Source organism: Stegostoma tigrinum, chromosome 6 (assembly GCF_030684315.1).
Source record: "Stegostoma tigrinum isolate sSteTig4 chromosome 6, sSteTig4.hap1, whole genome shotgun sequence".
Classification (NCBI taxonomy): Eukaryota; Metazoa; Chordata; class Chondrichthyes; order Orectolobiformes; family Stegostomatidae; genus Stegostoma; species Stegostoma tigrinum.
In genome coordinates this window covers 101,735,860-101,754,075 of record NC_081359.1, presented here as the reverse complement: position 1 = coordinate 101,754,075, position 18,216 = coordinate 101,735,860, and the positions used below count along the sequence as shown (strand labels likewise).

The window sequence follows — 18,216 nt, the reverse complement described above, 5'->3', positions numbered from 1 at the left end:
GCGGAACAGACTCGATAGGCCGAATGGCCTAATTTCTGTTCCTATGTCTTATGGTCTTATCTTCACAAGGACCCTGCAGTGGCCACGTCTACTAATACCGGTAAGGGCAGAAGAATCTGCAATAGGTAGACTGATGAGGATAGGGACAAGTAGATTTCTCCTTCCTGTTGATTCCCTCAGGACATGCTGCAGACCCAGTCTAGCAGCCACGTCCTTTAGGGTTAAGTCAGCTCAGTTCAGTGCGGTTGCTAGTCAGGCCCTCCTGATGAGGGGCTTTGAAGTCCCCCCCACCCAAAGTTCATTCTGTGTGCTTGACACCCTCATTGCTTCTGGTAATTTTTGTTCATTGTGAAGGAACACTGACTGATCTGCAGAAGAGGATAGTCAATAAATGGCAATCAGCAAATTGTCTTGCCTCCTTATAAGTCACGGAGTCAGTGATGTACAGCATGAAAACAGACCCTTCAGTTTAGCTCATCCATGCGGACCAGATATCCTAAATAACTCTAATCCCATTTGCCAGCAGTTGGCCCATATCCCTCTAAACCTTTGCAATTCATATATCCATCCAGAGATAGTGGGAACTGCAGATGCTGGACAATCCGAGATAACTAAGTGTGAAGCTGGATGAACACAGCAGGCCAAGCAGCATCTCAGGAGCACAAGAGCTGATGTTTTGGGCCTAGACCCTTCATCAGAAAAGGGTCCGGTCTAGGCCCAAAATGTCAGCTGTTGTGCTCCTAAGATGCTGCTTGGCCTGCTGTGTTCATCCAGCTCCACACTTTGTTGTCACATATATCCATCCAGATGCTTTTTAAATGTTGAAAGTGTACCAGCCTCCACTACTTTCTCTGGCAGCTCATTCCATACACACACTACCCTCTGTGAAAAAGTTGCCCCTTAGGTCCCTTTTAAATTTTTCCCTCTCAACTTAAACCTATGCCCTCTAGTTTTGGACTCCCTAACCCCACAACCAAAGACATTTTTCCCACCCCACCCTTGTCTGCTTTCCGGAGAGACCACTCTCTCTGCGGCTCCCTTGTCCGCTTCATACTCCCCTCCAACCCCACCACACCAGGCACTTACCCCTGCAACCGCAGGAAATGCTACACTTGCCCCCACACCACCTCCCTCACCCCTAACCCAGGCCCCAAGATGACTTTCCACATCAAACAGATGTTCACCTGCACATCCGCCAATGTGGTATACTGTATCCATTGTACCCGGTGTGGCTTCCTCTACATTGGGGAAACCAAGCAGAGGTTTCGGGACCGCTTTGCAGAACACCTCCACTCGGTTCGCAGTAAACAACTGTACCTCACAGTCGCGAACCATTTCCACTCGCCCTCCCATTCCTCAGGCAACATGTCCATCCTGGGCCTCCTGCAGTGCCATAATGATGCCACCCGTAGGTTGCAGGAACAGCAACACATATTCCGCTTGGGAACCCTGTAGCCCAATGGTATCAATGTGGATTTCACCAGCTTCAAAATCTCCCCTTCCCCCACTGCATCCGAAAACCAGCCCAGCTCATCCCCGCCTCCCTAACCTGTTCTTCCTCTCACCTATCTCCTCCTCCCACCTCAAGCCGCACCTCCATTTCCTACCTACTAACCTCATCCCGCCCCCTTGACCTGTCCGTCCTGCCCGGACCGACCTATCCCCTCCCTATCTCCCCACCCATACTCTCCTGTCCACCTATCTTCTCCTCCATCCATCTTCAGTCCGCCTCCCCCTCTCTCCCTATTTATTCCAGTTCCCTCTCCCCATACCCCTCTCTGATGAAGGGTCTAGGCCTGAACCGTCAGCTTTTGTGCTCCTGAGATGCTGCTTGGCCTGCTGTATTCATCCAGCTCCACAATTCGTTATCAATATGATTTGCCACTGGTTTTTCTTTTTAAAAAACTCTTTGCTGATAACAAGATGCCACAAGCAAGGTTAGCATTTGTTGATGAGCGAGAAAGTGTTTTTTAATTTTATTCCCGAAAGATCTGGCGCTAAATCTGGCCTGCTATTTCTGGACTCCCCAACCTGTGAAAGTAATTTAGCTCCATCTGGCCCCCCTTAAAACTTTTAGAAACTTCAATCAATATCACCCGATAACATTATTTCCAGGGACAACAGCTCTGGTTTGAGTGAGCCAGCCTTGGAATTTTACTTTTGGGTGTCTAAATTATGTGAGAGCAAGGGGCTGTTTTACTTTGACTGTGGTTGAGTGCTCAAGGTCATCTCATACTGCCCCTGCGGGCAAGAAAGTGAAGTTATCCATTTCATCAAGCAGGGCTACAGGTGAAGATTTAATCTGAAACACATTGTTTGAATGAATGTCCGCAATCTACAATTTGTTGCATGGACAGAGGTTCAACCAGTTTTCAGTGGAAGCAAAATGAACTGTGTTGCTGTTCCTTCAGTTTGGCTGGGTCAATATTCTGGAACTCGTCACCACCTTCTGAAGGGCAATTGAAGATGGGCAACAAATGCTGGCCTAACCAGTGATGCTGACATCACAGAACCAAAGAATCCCTATATTGCATGGAAACGGGTTATTCAACCCATCTAGTGTACACTGACCCTCCAAAGAGCAGCCCAACCAGACCCATACCATTACACTATCCCTGAATTTCCCACGGCTAATCTGTCTAGCCTGGACAGTATGGGCAATTTAGCATGGCCAATCCACCTAACCTGCACATTTTTGGACTGTGGGAGGAAACTGACACAAACACGGGGAGAAATGTGTAAACTCCACAGAGTCAGTCGCCTGAGGCTGGAATCAAACCTGCGACCCTGGCGCTGTGAGGCAGCAGTGCTAATCACTGAGCCACTGTGCCACACCATGAACAAGAAAAAAATAAATACATTGCGAAGACGTGACAAAGTATTTGAAATGTACTGCTGAAAAGGGAGACACACACCTTATTTTTACTATTGTGTAAGTTGTTGCGACAGCTTGAAATTTGGCATTCTTGCCACTTGTCCTGATCAATACAAGATGCAAACAACTCCATCCCTCTTGTACATCAACATTCGTGCTCAGTACTACCAAGTGACTTCTTGAATTTCCTCTCCCAAAAGGTCGTCCCTTTCCTTAAACTTGAGAAGTCTGATTCTTCTAAGTTACTTTCACCAGGGATCCCACAAATAATTTCTCCTTGGGTGTTAACCAGTCTCTCTCAAAGGACTTTGCATCCAAGTCATGATGCTCCAATTCACACACTGGATGGGAGGCTGCAATACAGCAGATTTAACATGAAAAAGAAATGTGAAAAATAAAGGTAAAGTCACCATAGTCCCAGTGGACCAAAAAGCTATTCTCTCAGCAGAGAGATAGGCAAAACTGGTTGTGGTTTAACCAGAGGTTCACCACACCTCAGTAGAAAGGCAAGGCTGGGAATGAGAATCCTTTATAGCAACCTTTGGAATTGAACCCACACTACTGGCATTACTCTGCATTGCAAACCAGCCATCCAGCCAACTGAGCTAACTAAACGCAGAAAACATACATAAATTGTGAAACAAGCAGCAGTTCCAGTGTGTTCTACAATGAAAAAGTGACTTGATTTTTAGCAGAAGCAAACACTCCAACAAGGGCACTGAACACAATCACAGTAAATGATTGCAAATCAAAAACTGGCCTCATATTTCAATTGTTACCAAAACTAAAATAGAGCCTTACCTCATATTACTGGAGACTTGTGGCGTAAATAGAGCAACTATTTGTCTCGTCGTCTTGTGATGCCTCAGAGATTGGCAAAGTACCAGGGCACCCTGGCAGTAAACATCATTGGTAGCAAGAGTCACAAATGCCTGGTCTTTTACTACTAGAATAGATAAAATAAAGACAAATTATTTTTTGTTCTTTCACGAAACGCATCTGCTAACCAGCCTGGGTTGGGAAATGAGGTGCCAGGGAACAAAAACTCCAGCATCAAGGATTATGCCAGTGAGCGTAGTTTATTTCGGAAAACCCAGTCCGTTAGCTTTAAAAACACAGTGGCATAAACGGTACTAGGCCCAATCAAGATAAGAGTAAGAAGGTAGCCTAGATCTGAACTTTTCCTAATTTTAAAAAGGTAAATGCAAGTTTCTGTGTGCCAAATGGAAGGCGTCTGGTGAAACTACTTGACATTAAGCAAAACACAATTTATTCAAACACTAGTTAAAATATAACAAAAGAAAGAAGAACTTAGAGCAATTTAGTGATATTGGGAACTGCAGATGCTGGAGAATCCAAGATAATAAAATGTGAGGCTGGATGATCACAGCAGGCCCAGCAGCATCTCAGGAGCACAAAAGCTGACGTTTCGGGCCTAGACCCTTCATCAGAGAGGGGGATGGGGGGAGGGTTCTGGAATAAATAGGGAGAGAGGGGGAGGCGGACCGAAGATGGAGAGAAAAGATAGGTGGAGAGGAGAGTATAGGTGGGGAGGGAGGAAGGGGTTAGGTCAGTCCAGGGAAGACGGACAGGTCAAGGAGGTGGGATGAGGTTAGTAGGTAGGAAATGGAAGCGCGGCTTGGGGTGGGAGGAAGGAATGGGTGAGAGGAAGATCCCACCACCCAAGACATGTTTCCATCCACACCCTTGTCTGCTTTCCGGAGAGACCACTCTCTCCGTGATTCCCTTGTTCGCTCCACACTGCCCTCCAACCCCACCACACCAGGCACCTTCCCCTGCAACCGCAGGAAATGCTACACTTGCCCCCACACCTCCTCCCTCACCCTCAACCCAGGCCCCAAGATGACTTTCCATATTAAGCAGAGGTTCACCTGCACATCTCCCAATGTGGTATACTGCATCCATTGTACCCGGTGTGGCTCCCTCTACATTGGGGAAACCAAGCGGAGGCTTGGGGACCGCTTTGCAGAACACCTCCACGTGGTTCGCAATAAACAACTGCACCTCCCAGTCGCGAGCCATTTCAACTCCCCCTCCCATTCTTTAGATGACATGTCCATCATGGGCCTCCTGCACTGCCACAATGATGCCACCCGAAGGTTGCAGGAACAGCAACTCATATTCCGCTTGGGAACCCTGCAGCCCAATGGTATCAATGTGGACTTCACCAGCTTCAAAATCTCCCCTTCCCCCACCACATCCCAAAACCAGCCCAGTTCGTCCCCTCCCCCCACTGCACCACACAACCAGCCCAGCTCTTCCCCTCCACCCACTGCATCCCAAAACCAGTCCAACCTGTCTCTGCCTCCCTAACCGGTTCTTCCTCTCACCCATCCCTTCCTCCCACCCCAAGCCGCACCTCCATCTACCTACTAACCTCATCCGACCTCCTTGACCTGTCCGTCTTCCCTGGACTGACCTATCCCCTCCCTACCTCCCCACCTATACTCTCTCCACCTATCTTCTTTTCTCTCCATCTTCGGTCCACCTCCCCCTCTCTCCCTATTTATTCCAGTTCCCTCTCCCCATCCCCCTCTCTGATGAAGGGTCCAGGCCCGAAACGTCAGCTTTTGTGCTCCTGAGATGCTGCTGGGCCTGCTGTGTTCATCCAGCCTCACATTTTATTATCTTAGAGCAACTTAATTCTGGTAGAAAACCTAACAAATAATTGATAGAGTAGTTAATACTAATTAAATGTTCCAAGGTAGTAACATCTCATAAAACACACCCTTTGGCAAAAAGGGCAAATTCAGAAACCAGATTTTCTCACATGCAATGCTCACAGTACGAAGAGAAACCTCAGCTTCTAGCTATAACTAAGAGACAGGAAAAAATAGCTTCTACTTCAAGTTTCCAGCAGCTTCTGCTGAAGCTAAAAGCTAAAAAACAAACTGGAAATCCTGATCTATGAGAGCTAGCCACACCCATTCAGGCTACTTCTATTGTTCTGACATTAAATCAAAACCCAAGACCTCACAAACTGTTTATATTAATGCAGACTACTTGTGCTTCTTGTTCAATCTGTCTCAAAAGTAAGCAGGACAAAACATACCTCTTAAAGCCACAGCAACATCACAACAGAGCCATCTGCAAACAAAACAGTTTCTTGCTTCTTGTGAATATTTGGTAGAGACAAGACTCTGTCATTTAGAAGAGATAATGGGAACTGCAGATGCTGGAGAATCCAAGATAACAAAGTGTGAAGCTGGATGAACACAGCAGGCCAAGCAGCATCTCAGGAGCACAAAAGCCGATGTTTCGGGCCTAGATCCTTCAACAGAGCTCTGATGAAGGGTCTATGCCCGAAACGTCAGCTTTTGTGCTCCTGAGATGCTGCTTGGCCTGCTGTGTTCATCCAGCTTCACACTTTGTTATCTGTCATTTAGAATTTACTTTGTTGGAGATGAAGAGTATACAAGGAAAGTCGCCCAATTACTCGCAAAACAACTAATCAAAATATGACAAAGTCCTAACACAAATAATTGTGGTCTCTTAGCTGACTTACATCAGACATTTAACTTTTGGCAGATTTTGTACAAAAGTAGGTCACATTATCAAGACCATGAGTAAGCCTTTCACACCCTTGAGATTGTTCTGCCTTTACATAGCTGATCCAAAACTAGCCTCATCTCTACTACTACCAACAATCTGACCCTACGACCAAAGAGGTTTTTCTCTCCGACCCTTATCTGCCTTTCGTAGGGACCGCTCACTCTGCGACTCCCTCGTCCACTCCATACTCCCCACTAGCCCCAACACCCCCGGGCATCATTTCCTGCAACCACTGGAAGTGCTACACCCGCCCCTCACCTCCATCCAAGGCCCAAAACAAACCTTTCGTATCCGACAGGGGTTTGCCTGTATATCCGTCAACTAGATCTACTGTACTTGTTGCTCCGAGTGGGGCCTCCTCTACTTCAGTGAGGCCAAGAACACATTCAGAGACCATTTTGTGGAGCATCTGCGCTCTGTACGCGATAATCAACAATATCTTCTGCTCGCCAACCATCTTAACTCCCCCTCCCGCTCCCTGGGTGACATGTCCATCCTGGGCCTCTCCCAGTGCTGCAATGATCACATGCAAACTGGAGGAACAGCATCTCATATTCCGCCTCAGTAGCCTACAGCCCGATGACTTCAACCTAGAATTCACCAGTTTCAATATCTCCCCAACCCCGGCCTCATCCCACATCCAAACCTCCCACTCATCCCGTTTCCTTGGCCTGACGCAACCTGTCCACCTTCTTCCCCACCTATCAAAAGGCAAAAAGGCAAATTCCAAAAATCAGATTTTCTCACGTGCAACGCCCACCCTTCCTACTGACTAATCCCACTGTCCCTACCTGCATCCACCTATCAACACCCCACCTACTTAATCCCAGCTCCATCCCTCCTCTATTTATTTCCAAGATCCCTTCCACGCTCCCCTTTTCTGACAAAGGGTCCCAACCCAAATTGTCAACATTCCTGCTCCTCTGATGTTGCCTGGCCTGCTGTGTTCCTCCAGCTCCACATTGTGTTACCTCTGAGTCAGCATCAGCAGTTCTGGCTATCTCATCCTCACCTTCCTGTCTACCTCCAATACCTTTGGTGAACCCTTCATTAGCTAAGAATTTACAAACAGCGCCTCAGGAGGGATGTGATGGCCCTTCCATCACTCTCTGCTCTCAAAAGAAAAGCAATTCTTCTCACCTCCTTATAAGGGAAGGACTCCCTTTTTACAAACATACAAATTAGGAACTGAAGGAGGCTATTCTACCTCTCCAAGCTGCTCTGCCATTCAATCTGATCATGGCTATCAGTCAGCATTCCAAATTCCAGACTCCCTTCTACCCCCAGAACCTTTCACTCCCTTGCCTCAAGAATCTTCTTCAAAAATATTCACTGATTCCCCCTTCACCATTTTCTGGGGCAGAGATTTAAAGTCATACAGTCATTTGCAGGGGACAAAAAAAAAGAAAGAAATTCTCCTCAACTCTAACAGTCATAGAGTCATACATCATAGACACAGACCCTTCAATCCAACTCATCCATGATGACCAGGTTTCCAAAACTAAACTAGTCCTATTTGGCTCATATCCCTCTAAACTTTTCCTATTCATGTACCTGTCCGAATGTCTTTTCAATGTTATAACTGCACCTGTATCCACCACTTTCTCCGGTCGTTCATTCCTCTGAGTGAAAAGTTGCCCCTCAGGTCCCTTTTAAATCTTTACCCTCACATCCTAAACCTATGACCTCTAGTTTTGAACTCCCCTACCCTGGAAAAAAAAAGACTTTGGTTATTCACCTTATCTATGCCCCTTATGATTTTATAAACCTCTATAAAGGTCCCTCTCCAACCTCTTATACTAGGTGAAAAATGTCCCAGCCTGTCCAGCCTCTCCTTGTAACTCAAACCTCCTGTCCCAGTAAAATCCTTGTAAATCTTTTCTGCATCAATTTGTACACAGTGCCTGCTAAGTCTGGACCTGCCCACAAGATGAAACATCATTTCCATATCTACCTCATCATCCAGGATCTTACACATAGGGTCCCTGATTTATGAACGTCTGACTTACGAATGCCTGTACATTTGAGTATGATCCCATACACGTGTGATTTTGAAGGCCTGACATACTTACGCCTTGGCCACTTTGCATTGTCCTGAAATTGTGTTCCATCCTGCGTATAAAATCAGCTTGTGAACAGACTCCAAAACAGAACCTATTCACAAACTGGGGATTGTCAATATACTACAACCACGTCATATCTCACTATTCTAAACTCTGGTGGAAACAAGCCTAGCCTGATTTTTCCATGCACGAAAACCTGCTCATTCCAGGTTTCAATCCATTAAATCTCCTCTGAACTGCCTCCAATTCATCTATATCTTTCCACAAATAAGGAGCCCAATATTACAGTTACCAGAGGTATGGCCTCATCAATTCTCTGCATAACCGAAGAATAACACCAATCTCTTCCGCTCACTTCCTCTTTTCCAGGGGTCAGTTGACTGAGCAGCTGGCTTTTGTGATGCAGGAGTGATCCTGACCATGTAGGTTCAATTCTCAAAACAAATGATGTGTCCATGAATGTCTCACCTTCTCAAATCTTGCCCCATCGCCCGAGTCATGGTGACCCTCAGGTTAAACTCACCATCAGTCACCTCTCTCTAATGGGAGAGCAGCCCCACAATCCTATAGAACTATGGTTACTTTACTTGACTAACCATCTGTGACCGAAGCACTTGAACACTAGATCTCTCCGTACCTTGGAACTCTAAGGTTGCTCTTCATGTAAGTTAGTACCTTGCTTTTCATTGTTGATCACTTTTGCAGACTATTTTTTTTCCCCCAAAATATGTGCAATCCACCAGATTTTCACCATTCACTCACACTATTTATATCCATCTGTTTTCTCCTTATGTCCTGTTCACAATACATTTCTCAATCTATCTTGGTGTCATCAACAAATTTGAAACACAGTATGGACCCATGTGGTACTCTACCAGTCAAATCTTCCAAATGGAAAAAGATCCATTCTTGCACTCGCCTAATGTTGTTCCCTGACCTCTGATCCCTCTACCAAGTCAAAAATGTTCCTTCCCAACAACCTGATCAATGCCCCATGATTTTATACATCACAATCATGTCTCCAAGCAGTCTTCTCTGCTCTAAGGAAAACAATCCTATTCTGTAAACGTTCTCGGTAAAGGTTCTCAATCTGACCAAAAACTTAAGGGTTGGAGTCCAGACCCAATTTTGCTAAAGACTGGCTCTGCAGTCACTGAAACGACCACACCAGTATCAACCTCCATTAGAACCAGGCGGCCATTTAACCAGACATTTATTTTGATTGAGATAGCAAGAACTGCAGATGCTGGAGTCAGAGATAACAAAGCATGGAGCTGGAGTAACACAGCAGGCCAAAGGTTCCTGATCTGAAACGTCATTGTTCCTGTTCCTCTAATCCTGCCTAGCCTGCAGTTCCACACTTATTTATTTTGATTGGGTCTGATTTAGATGTTGCTAGACAATTTAACTGTTCCAAACGAGATGTAGGTGGACTTTCCTGGGTGTGCAGTCTCCTGGATACCAGCCTATGAGTTCTGTTCCTCAATTTAGGTCCAGTAGGATTCCTTTGCTTCTTAAGACCACACAACGGCAGCAACTACAATGGTTTGCCGGCCCAGATCCTGAAGAAAATTTTAACCGTTTTGGGGATTTGTTGTTGGCTGATCTAGACTCCCTCTGCTCAGGATATGACCCGAGTGAGGCCATGCAATTGCCTTCGCTCATGTATTGTCCCCCCAGCTCAGTCAGACTTTGATCGGAATACCCTGCATCTCATATTTGCCACTTGCCACAATTTCTAACGATAAAGCCAGTTGGAGTGCCTGTTTAAAGTCCAGTTGGGCTTCAGCTAGTAGGTGATTTCGCATAGTTAGATAATTAATTCCACATACCAAACAAACAAACAGACAGACAGTCTCTCATCACCTCATTAAAGGTTAAACCAAAGTCCCATTCCTCTGCAAATCATCCTAACCTAGTCAAAAATCCCAATACAGATTCCCCTCGTTCTCAAATTGCTGAATAAAACCGATAGGTTTTCAGAATTCGAGGTGACTTGACATCGCAATATTCCTGAACTAAATGGGTCAACACTTCAAAAGGTCTTTGAATTTAGAACTTATTGTCATGTATTTTTCTTGTAAAAGTACAATGAAAAGTGTTAAAAGTCATCTTACCATGGCGCCTGTATTAATGACTGAAGACATCAGTAAATTCATTAGTAACGATAAGAAGTAAATTTAAAGCAAAAGTTCATCACAGTCCTGGTTTCAGAGGAAGCCGGTCAAAAGACGGAACACATGGTCGGAATGAGAGCATCAATCCATAAGGAGAACTCCATGTTGGGCAAAAACCGACATGCCAGGCCACTGGAAAATAACTGGGCCACAAGCCTCCACTGAAGAAAACAGCCGCCAGGGTACGTCTGCCATGTTAGGCTGTCTGAACACTGGGCCCAAAGTGTTCACAGGAGATTAAGCCAAATCGCCGAAACTTCGCCACTCCAGGGGGCCGCACTGCAGAGCCAAGACCACCACAACAGGAAAAGACCACCACTCCGGACCACCAGAAGCCACCCTGTCACCAAGCCAGGCGATCGGTGCTCTGGATGTTCTACTGCCGAGTTTTCTCTTCATGCTCCAGGAATGCCATGCCCGGGATAAGCAGGAGCTCTTGTTGCCCCCGGTTCCTCTGGCACCAGAAGACGACGAGCAACCCGACGAGGACCCAGGCGAAGCTTAGCCCCAGGTAACTGAGCACGTAGATCGGGAAGACAAGGAGAAATGCAGCAGGGCCCCGGCGACGCCCAATCTGATTGGTTTTAGTATCTGTGACCCATGGGAAGTTAGGCTCCTAATATCCCAAAAAGGCTGCAGGTCCACAAGATATCAAAGGAATTACTTGTTACTTTTCATCTGCCCTCATTTCAAGTTTTTGGAATAATGCTCCCTTGTCAGTTGAAGTCAAATAATCAAATAATATTCAGCCTCTCTCTTTTTCTTGCCAAAATCCACAAACTCAATTTTGCACATTATATTCCATTGGTTACATTTTTGCACGCTCACTTAACCTGTCTGTATCCCTTTGCGGACTCTTGTCACCCTCATCACGTGCCTTCACATTTATCTTCCCTGTCATCCAAAAACCTAGGTATAATACATTTATTTTCCTCATCCAAGTCATGAATATATACTGCGAATAATTGTTGGCTCCAGCACTGATTCCTGTCACAATCTACCAGTTGCATGTTGCCATCTGGAATATGCCCCCCTTCTCCCAAATATCTGGCTTAGCCAATCCTCTATCCATGCTAATATACTACCCCCAACTTCACAGACTCTCTTATTTATTCATTGACAGGATGTGGGCACTGCTGGCTAGACCAACATCTGTTGCCAATCCCTAATTGCCCAGAGGGCAGCTAACAATCGACCACATTGCTGTGGGTCTAGAGTCACATGTAGGCCAGACCGGGTAAGGATGGCAGCTTTCTTCCCTAAAGGGTATGAGTGAACCAACAATTGATAATGGATTCCTAGACATCATTAGACACTTAATTCCAGAACTTTTTTTTATTGAATTCAAATTCCCGATCTGGCGTGATGGGATTCAAACCTGGATTCCCAGAACATTTTTTGGGTTTCTGGATTAACATGTCATTATAATGTCATTGGGCAATTGCCTCCCCTACTTTAGAAACCCATTGTGTGGTACCTTAATGAAACATCTTTCGGAAATCCAAACATGTTACATCTACGGATATAACAAGGTGCAGAGCTGGATGAACACAGCAGGCCAAAGATGAGCAAGAAAGCTGACATTTCGGGTCTGGACCCTTCTTCAGAAATGGGGAGGGCAAGGGGATTCTGAAATAGAGTGCGGGTGGGGGGAGGCAGATGGAAGATGGATAAAGGAGCAGATAGGTGGAAAGGAGACAGATAGGATGAGGAGGCAGGGATACAGCCAGTAAAGGTGAGAGTAGGCGGAGAGTTAGGGTGGGGGTTGGTCAGTCAAGGGAAGATGGACAGGACAAGGAGGCGGGGATGAGGTTGGTAGGTAGGAGGTGAGGGTGGGGGTTGAGGTGGGAGGAGTGGATAGGTGGGAGAAAGGATGGACAGGTTGGGAGGCGGGGATGAGCTGGGCTTTGAATTGAGGCTTGTGAAGTCCATGTTACATCTACTATTGGTGATGTCAACACTCAAGCTCCCCCCCGCCCTCCCCCGGCTCATGTTCTTCTGTACTTATTGTCTGAAAAGTGCTATTGTTCAATTTGCTCTTTAAGGTGAGACTGTCAAGTAAAACAAGATAATTATTCATTTCTCTGCTTTTCCATTGCAGAGAACTTGCTTTCCCTTCACTGGACTCTCTCGGCAGTCCTGAATGTGAGCGTACAGGAACCAAACATCTTGGAATTTAACAGTACAAGGACAAACCATTTGACCCATGACACTTGTGCCAGTCCTTGGAATTTTCCAATCAGTCCCATTCAACAGCTCTTTTGCCATGATCCTGTGATTTAAAATAGTAATCCAATTCCCTTTTGAAAGTCTTTTGCAAATCTGGTTCCATCATACATCAGCCTACGTGTCACACAAACAAAAAAAAATTCAGCTCTCCTCAACCTCTTTTATGAACTTCCTTCAATCATCATCCTTTGGTTTCAGACTATTCAGCTACTGGAGATTGTTACCTCCTTATTTACTAGAACAAATCCCTTTGTGATTTTGAATGCCTCTAATGACACCTCCTCAATCATTTCTCCTTTCTTGAAAAACAATCTGGACTTTGCCCACGTCTCCACATAATGGAATGCAGTCATCCTTGACATCATTATTCAACAGTCCCTGTGCATGCCATGGCCAACCAAGTCTAAATTTGGAGTCATATATTGCTGTGAAAGCGAAAAAGAAACACAGCAGAAGCATAAAATCCAGCCAAATCAACTATTGTGCACATTTCTCAAATACTGGGAAACACTGGCCACATTTAAATTATAGCTACTGTGATCCTAAATATTTTCTAATATGTTCAGAGGTGTTGTTACACACCTCTGGAGCAAGTGAGATATGAACCTGAGACTCCTGGCTCAGAGTTAGGGAGACTACTAGTGCGCCGAAAGGTCCCTCCTCTTCTCCCTCTTGTGTGATTTGGGTTGGTGCAGAGGAAAAAAGGGACCAAGAGAGAGAGAGGGAAAAAGAGTGTCCAAGAGAGAGATCCAGGTCCCTGGGGCTGAACTTGGGAGTGACGGGCGATTGTTAAATGGAAACAACCAAAATTCAGAGAGTGTGAGCATCGGTGCACTGACTTGTTTTGAAACAGTGCAAGCAACAACAGCAACACTTTGAGGGGCCTAGCTTGAAACTTGGCCAGTTGCTCCATCGTACCCAAGTAATGCAGAGTGCAGAATCTTTGAGTCTTCTTAAATTAAAACAAGTTAAAAACAAGCTTTTGAAATCCTTATTAGAAACATACAGAGGCAGCTTTAAAACTAAAATTGGTTAGGAAGTCATATAGATTGAAATTGCACCAAAAAAATTGCAGTTTGGAGGAATTAACTTTGTCTGGATGTAGTCATGGTAAACCTGTCCCGAAAGGTGCTTTGGTCATGTTGAATGCAAATCATAACAGAACAACTATCATGACTCTTGCAAAGTTTATTAAATGTGGAAATTATACAGCAAATGGCAGAACCCTTAATAGTACTGATATGCAGAGGGATCTGGGAGGTCAGGTCCACAAATCACTGAAGGCAGCAGCGCAGATAGATAAGGTAGTAAAAAAGGCTTATGGTAAGCAAGCATAGAGTCTAAGGGATAGGCAAGTTATGCTGCAGCTTTACAGAACTTTAGTTAGGCCACACCTGGAATATTGCACACAGTCCCGGTCACCACAAACCTGAAGAAAGTGAGTGCTTTGGAAAGGGTACAGAGAAGGTTTAATGGAATGCTGCCTGGAGTGGGGGATTTTAGCTATGAAGAAAGGGTGGATGAACTGAGTTTGTTTTCACTGGAACACAGGAAATTGTGGCATGACCTGATTGAAGTTTAAAAGATTGTGAACGGCACAGATAGAGTGGAAAGTATGAGGCATTTTCCCAGGCAGACAGTCAATTACTTGGATCCATGGCACTGTGAAGCAGCAGTGCCAACCACTGAGCCTCCATGCCAAAATGGTTCTAAAGAATAGGTTCAGGTTAACAGCTCATTCAAGAAGCAGAACCACTATTAGTAGCATATTCAAACATCTGCCCAGGCTTCATGGTAAGTCTCAAGGTTAGGTTTTAACACTGCAGAGCTTGAAGGGCAACAAAGGCAAGACCAAGTCTCACTGTCAACAGACAGGATTGAAAGCTATATTCACACCAAAAAAAGTTACCAAAAAACTGAGCAGGCGTTGATTTTATGAAGTAAGCTATTGGAATTTTGAAATAGGGCTGTACAAAAATCATGGGGAGGAGAATATTACAGGAGGCATTTCTACAGGTTAACTAGCATAACTGAATACCTATCAGGTCATGTTTAAATACAAACTGGTATATCAGGGGGCGGGACAGTGATCTCTGACCCCAAGCTCCTTGGGAGAATATGCAAATAAGCTAATCAGTAAAAGGCTGTTGGTCAGTGCAGAATTTTCTAAATACCTTTCCTCTAGATGTTCCCTGCTTTTTATTATAGACCCTAAATGTACCATCACGCAGTAACTGCTCTTGGAACTAGCCATAGTACAACAGCAAAACCAACAAATATGATGAATACTTTTTGTAAAATGTACTACAGGCTTTTCGGACTGGGTAATCTCATTCTTGACTGGGAGTACTGTTCAGCTGAAAATATTTAAGGCACACTCCATAAACAATGAGTACTCGTTGGACCTTGGCATTCAGTTAGTCCTCGCTCTTTTTCTTTTGAGGATCATAACTATTTTCCTGTGGCCGCAGTCTGTTTTTTCAATACTTTCACGATAGCATAGTAGGTCAGGCTTTGAGGCTTCCTCATGGAGCAGGAGAACCCATACTGATCAACAATCATCCCCTTCAGTAAACACTTTCCAGGATTCATTGTGACGATGTGCCACACTGCTTAGAAATTGCATCATATTAAATATGGACCAGCTTTAAAGAAACTAAAATATTTGTTCAACTTCATAAGAGCCATTTCACCTCATCCGACTCTCTTTTTCCAAATTAACAATGCATCTTCTCACTGCATCATTTATCCATGACATGATCTGGTGTCAATCACTCTGCCCAGAAGCCCATCCCATCTGGATCAAAAGGGAATATTAAACAACGACAAAAGGTGCCAGATACATTCATACCTGTGAACCACGTCAGCCCATCATGGGTTAGCTACCCTTTGAGTTCATTTGAGAAGCAGAATGCCAAGATATTGTGCCCCCAGTCTCAATGTTAAATGTTCCCTGTGAATTGGAATTGCATTCTGCACTGTAGCAGGCTACAGAATTCTTGGAAGGTGATTGCAACTTTGGCCACAGTACTTGCGTGAGGATCACAGCCGTTCATGAGATTGTTTTATAATGCCACATGATATAGTTGAGGGCACTGGGAGCCAGCAGGTACAGTCCACACATTCGGCTCATGCCCAAAATTCACATACAGTGTTTAGTGTTCGCAGGTGTTTTTCACATGGACTGTATGGGTATCTGTTTAATGCAGTTGCCTTTCAAAACGTCTCCCAGTGCTCAAACATGAAGCTTCCTCCTTGACAGAATGATCTTGGCCCGTTCACTCTGACTGTGGAGGCAGCCATTTTCAAATCCACCACACTCTTGTTATTTAAGTCACGATGGAAGAAACAGCTGCTACACTCCATGCAGCAAGTCTCAGGGTCATCTTCTTCGCTCAGGGAGACCTCCAGAAACACAGGTTCCCCTCTTGGTAGCTCTCCCTCACAATCCTATTGACTTTGAATTTCCCAATGCTCCAACCCAAACACCTATATCTAATGGTTTAACTGCCCACTTTACTCCTTGAGCCCCAAGCATAGAATCAAGATGCCAGATTCAGTCATGCATTAAGAACCCCATTGAAGGGAGGATAGTGCTCGCTGTACCTCAGAAACAGAAGAAAGGCCATTCAGCCCTTTGTATCTGCTTCACCACTCAATCTAATAATCACGGCTCATCTTCTAACTCAATACCTTGTTCCTGCTTTCTCCGCCAGACCCTTTGATCCCTTTAGCCTCAAGAACTACAACTAATTCCTTCTTGGAAACATTCAATGTTTTGGCCTCAACCATTCTCTGTGGCATATAATTCCATACGGTCACCACTCTTTAGAAATGTTTTCTCATCTCAGTTCTAAATGACCTATCCCGTATCTTTAGGCTGTGACTCTTGGTTCTGGACTCCTCAGTCATCAGGAAAATCCCTCCTCCATTTACCCTGTCTAGTCTATTAGAATTTTACACATTTCTTTGAGATCGCCCCTTTGTTCTTCTAAGATCCAGTGAATATAGTCCTAAGCAACCCAGTCTCCCTTTATAAGTCAGTCCTGTTCTGCTGGTTCAGTTGATGACAATCTCTCCTGTATTACTTCTGTTCGTTCCATGCACTGTTGTTTCTGATCTTCCAACCCTACCTCCCCACCCCTACATCCTCTCCCCAAAGCACTGACAACCTATGCATGGTGGAACCTGATGATTTCAGAGATTTTTAGTCTGCCAAGGAAAGGTAACTCCACACCTCTTGAAGCTGCTGCTTAGGGACAGAGACTCCCTAGCAGCAAGGGTTGAGTGGTAAGTGCTCAGCCCTCCTTCAGAAACCTCTGTGAAGGCCTGATGTTGGCTAAGGCATTTGGAGGACACACAAACCTGTCCTGCTCCAATGAGACCATCTGCAGAGTGACCAGGTCTTAGATTCAGTCACTGTGGGGACAATTCATAAGCTTCCAGTGATGGAGATAGCATACTTGTGTGGGAAAGAATTGGACAGCATTATACTGGTAATGATCCCTGAAATCCTGGACCAGCTAAGTAAGGAAAGGCAAGCAGAGTAGCTACATGACTATACACGTTAGACCACACCTGGAATACTGCGAACAATGTATTTGTTTTGTTTCTACAGCACAGAGGCGCTATTTGGCCCATTATGCCTGCAGAGGCTCTTCAAAAAAGTATCAATATTTAGGGCCAATCTCCTGCTTTCACTCCCATATATCCTGTATACCATTTCTACCTAAAAAATTGTCCAATGCTCTCAATTGAATCTGCCTCCACCATTTTTCCAGACATACCCCAACTACTCACTGTGTGAAAAAAGGATTTTTTTCTCACACCAACCTTGATTCATTTGCGCATCACTTTAAATCTTTCATCCTTTCGTTCTTTTTCTCTTTTATGGATTGGCTTCTCCTTGTCCAATCTGTAAACTGCGATCAAGTCTCCTTTCAGCCCTCCTGTCTCCAAGGAGAATAGTCCCAACTTCTTCAATCTCGCTTTATCACTGATTTGCGTTAGAGTCTAGTCAATCCTTGTAAAAAGCTGGACACCAACAAGCGGTCGCAAATCAGGTGTTTTTTGCCATCTGAACACAGACAGCATCAAGGATCTATAAATAATAACTGATCACATAACGACAAGTGATGATACTTCATAGCTGCCTTCCCTCTAATTTCTCCAAACACTGTGTGAACATCAACACACTGTTTTATTTAAGAGAGGGGCCACACTGAAGAACTAAGGAGTTTCCAGACTCTCTACTTCCATGTTACACACTGGGAGTCATCATTTGACCAGAAACTCAACT

General features: G+C 44.9%; 1 protein-coding gene across 3 annotated transcripts in view; it reads right to left on the bottom strand.

Annotated features, from left to right (window-relative positions):
- LOC125453667 (glycogenin-1) overlaps positions 1 to 18,216 on the bottom strand; it is a 98,069-nt gene that overhangs the window by 59,862 nt on the left and 19,991 nt on the right. For all 3 annotated transcript variants that reach the window (XM_059646813.1, XM_059646814.1, XM_059646815.1), the window contains exon 2: positions 3,677 to 3,821. In XM_059646813.1, the coding sequence (XP_059502796.1) occupies positions 3,677 to 3,821 (145 nt within the window). The remainder of the gene's footprint in view (positions 1 to 3,676; positions 3,822 to 18,216) is intronic.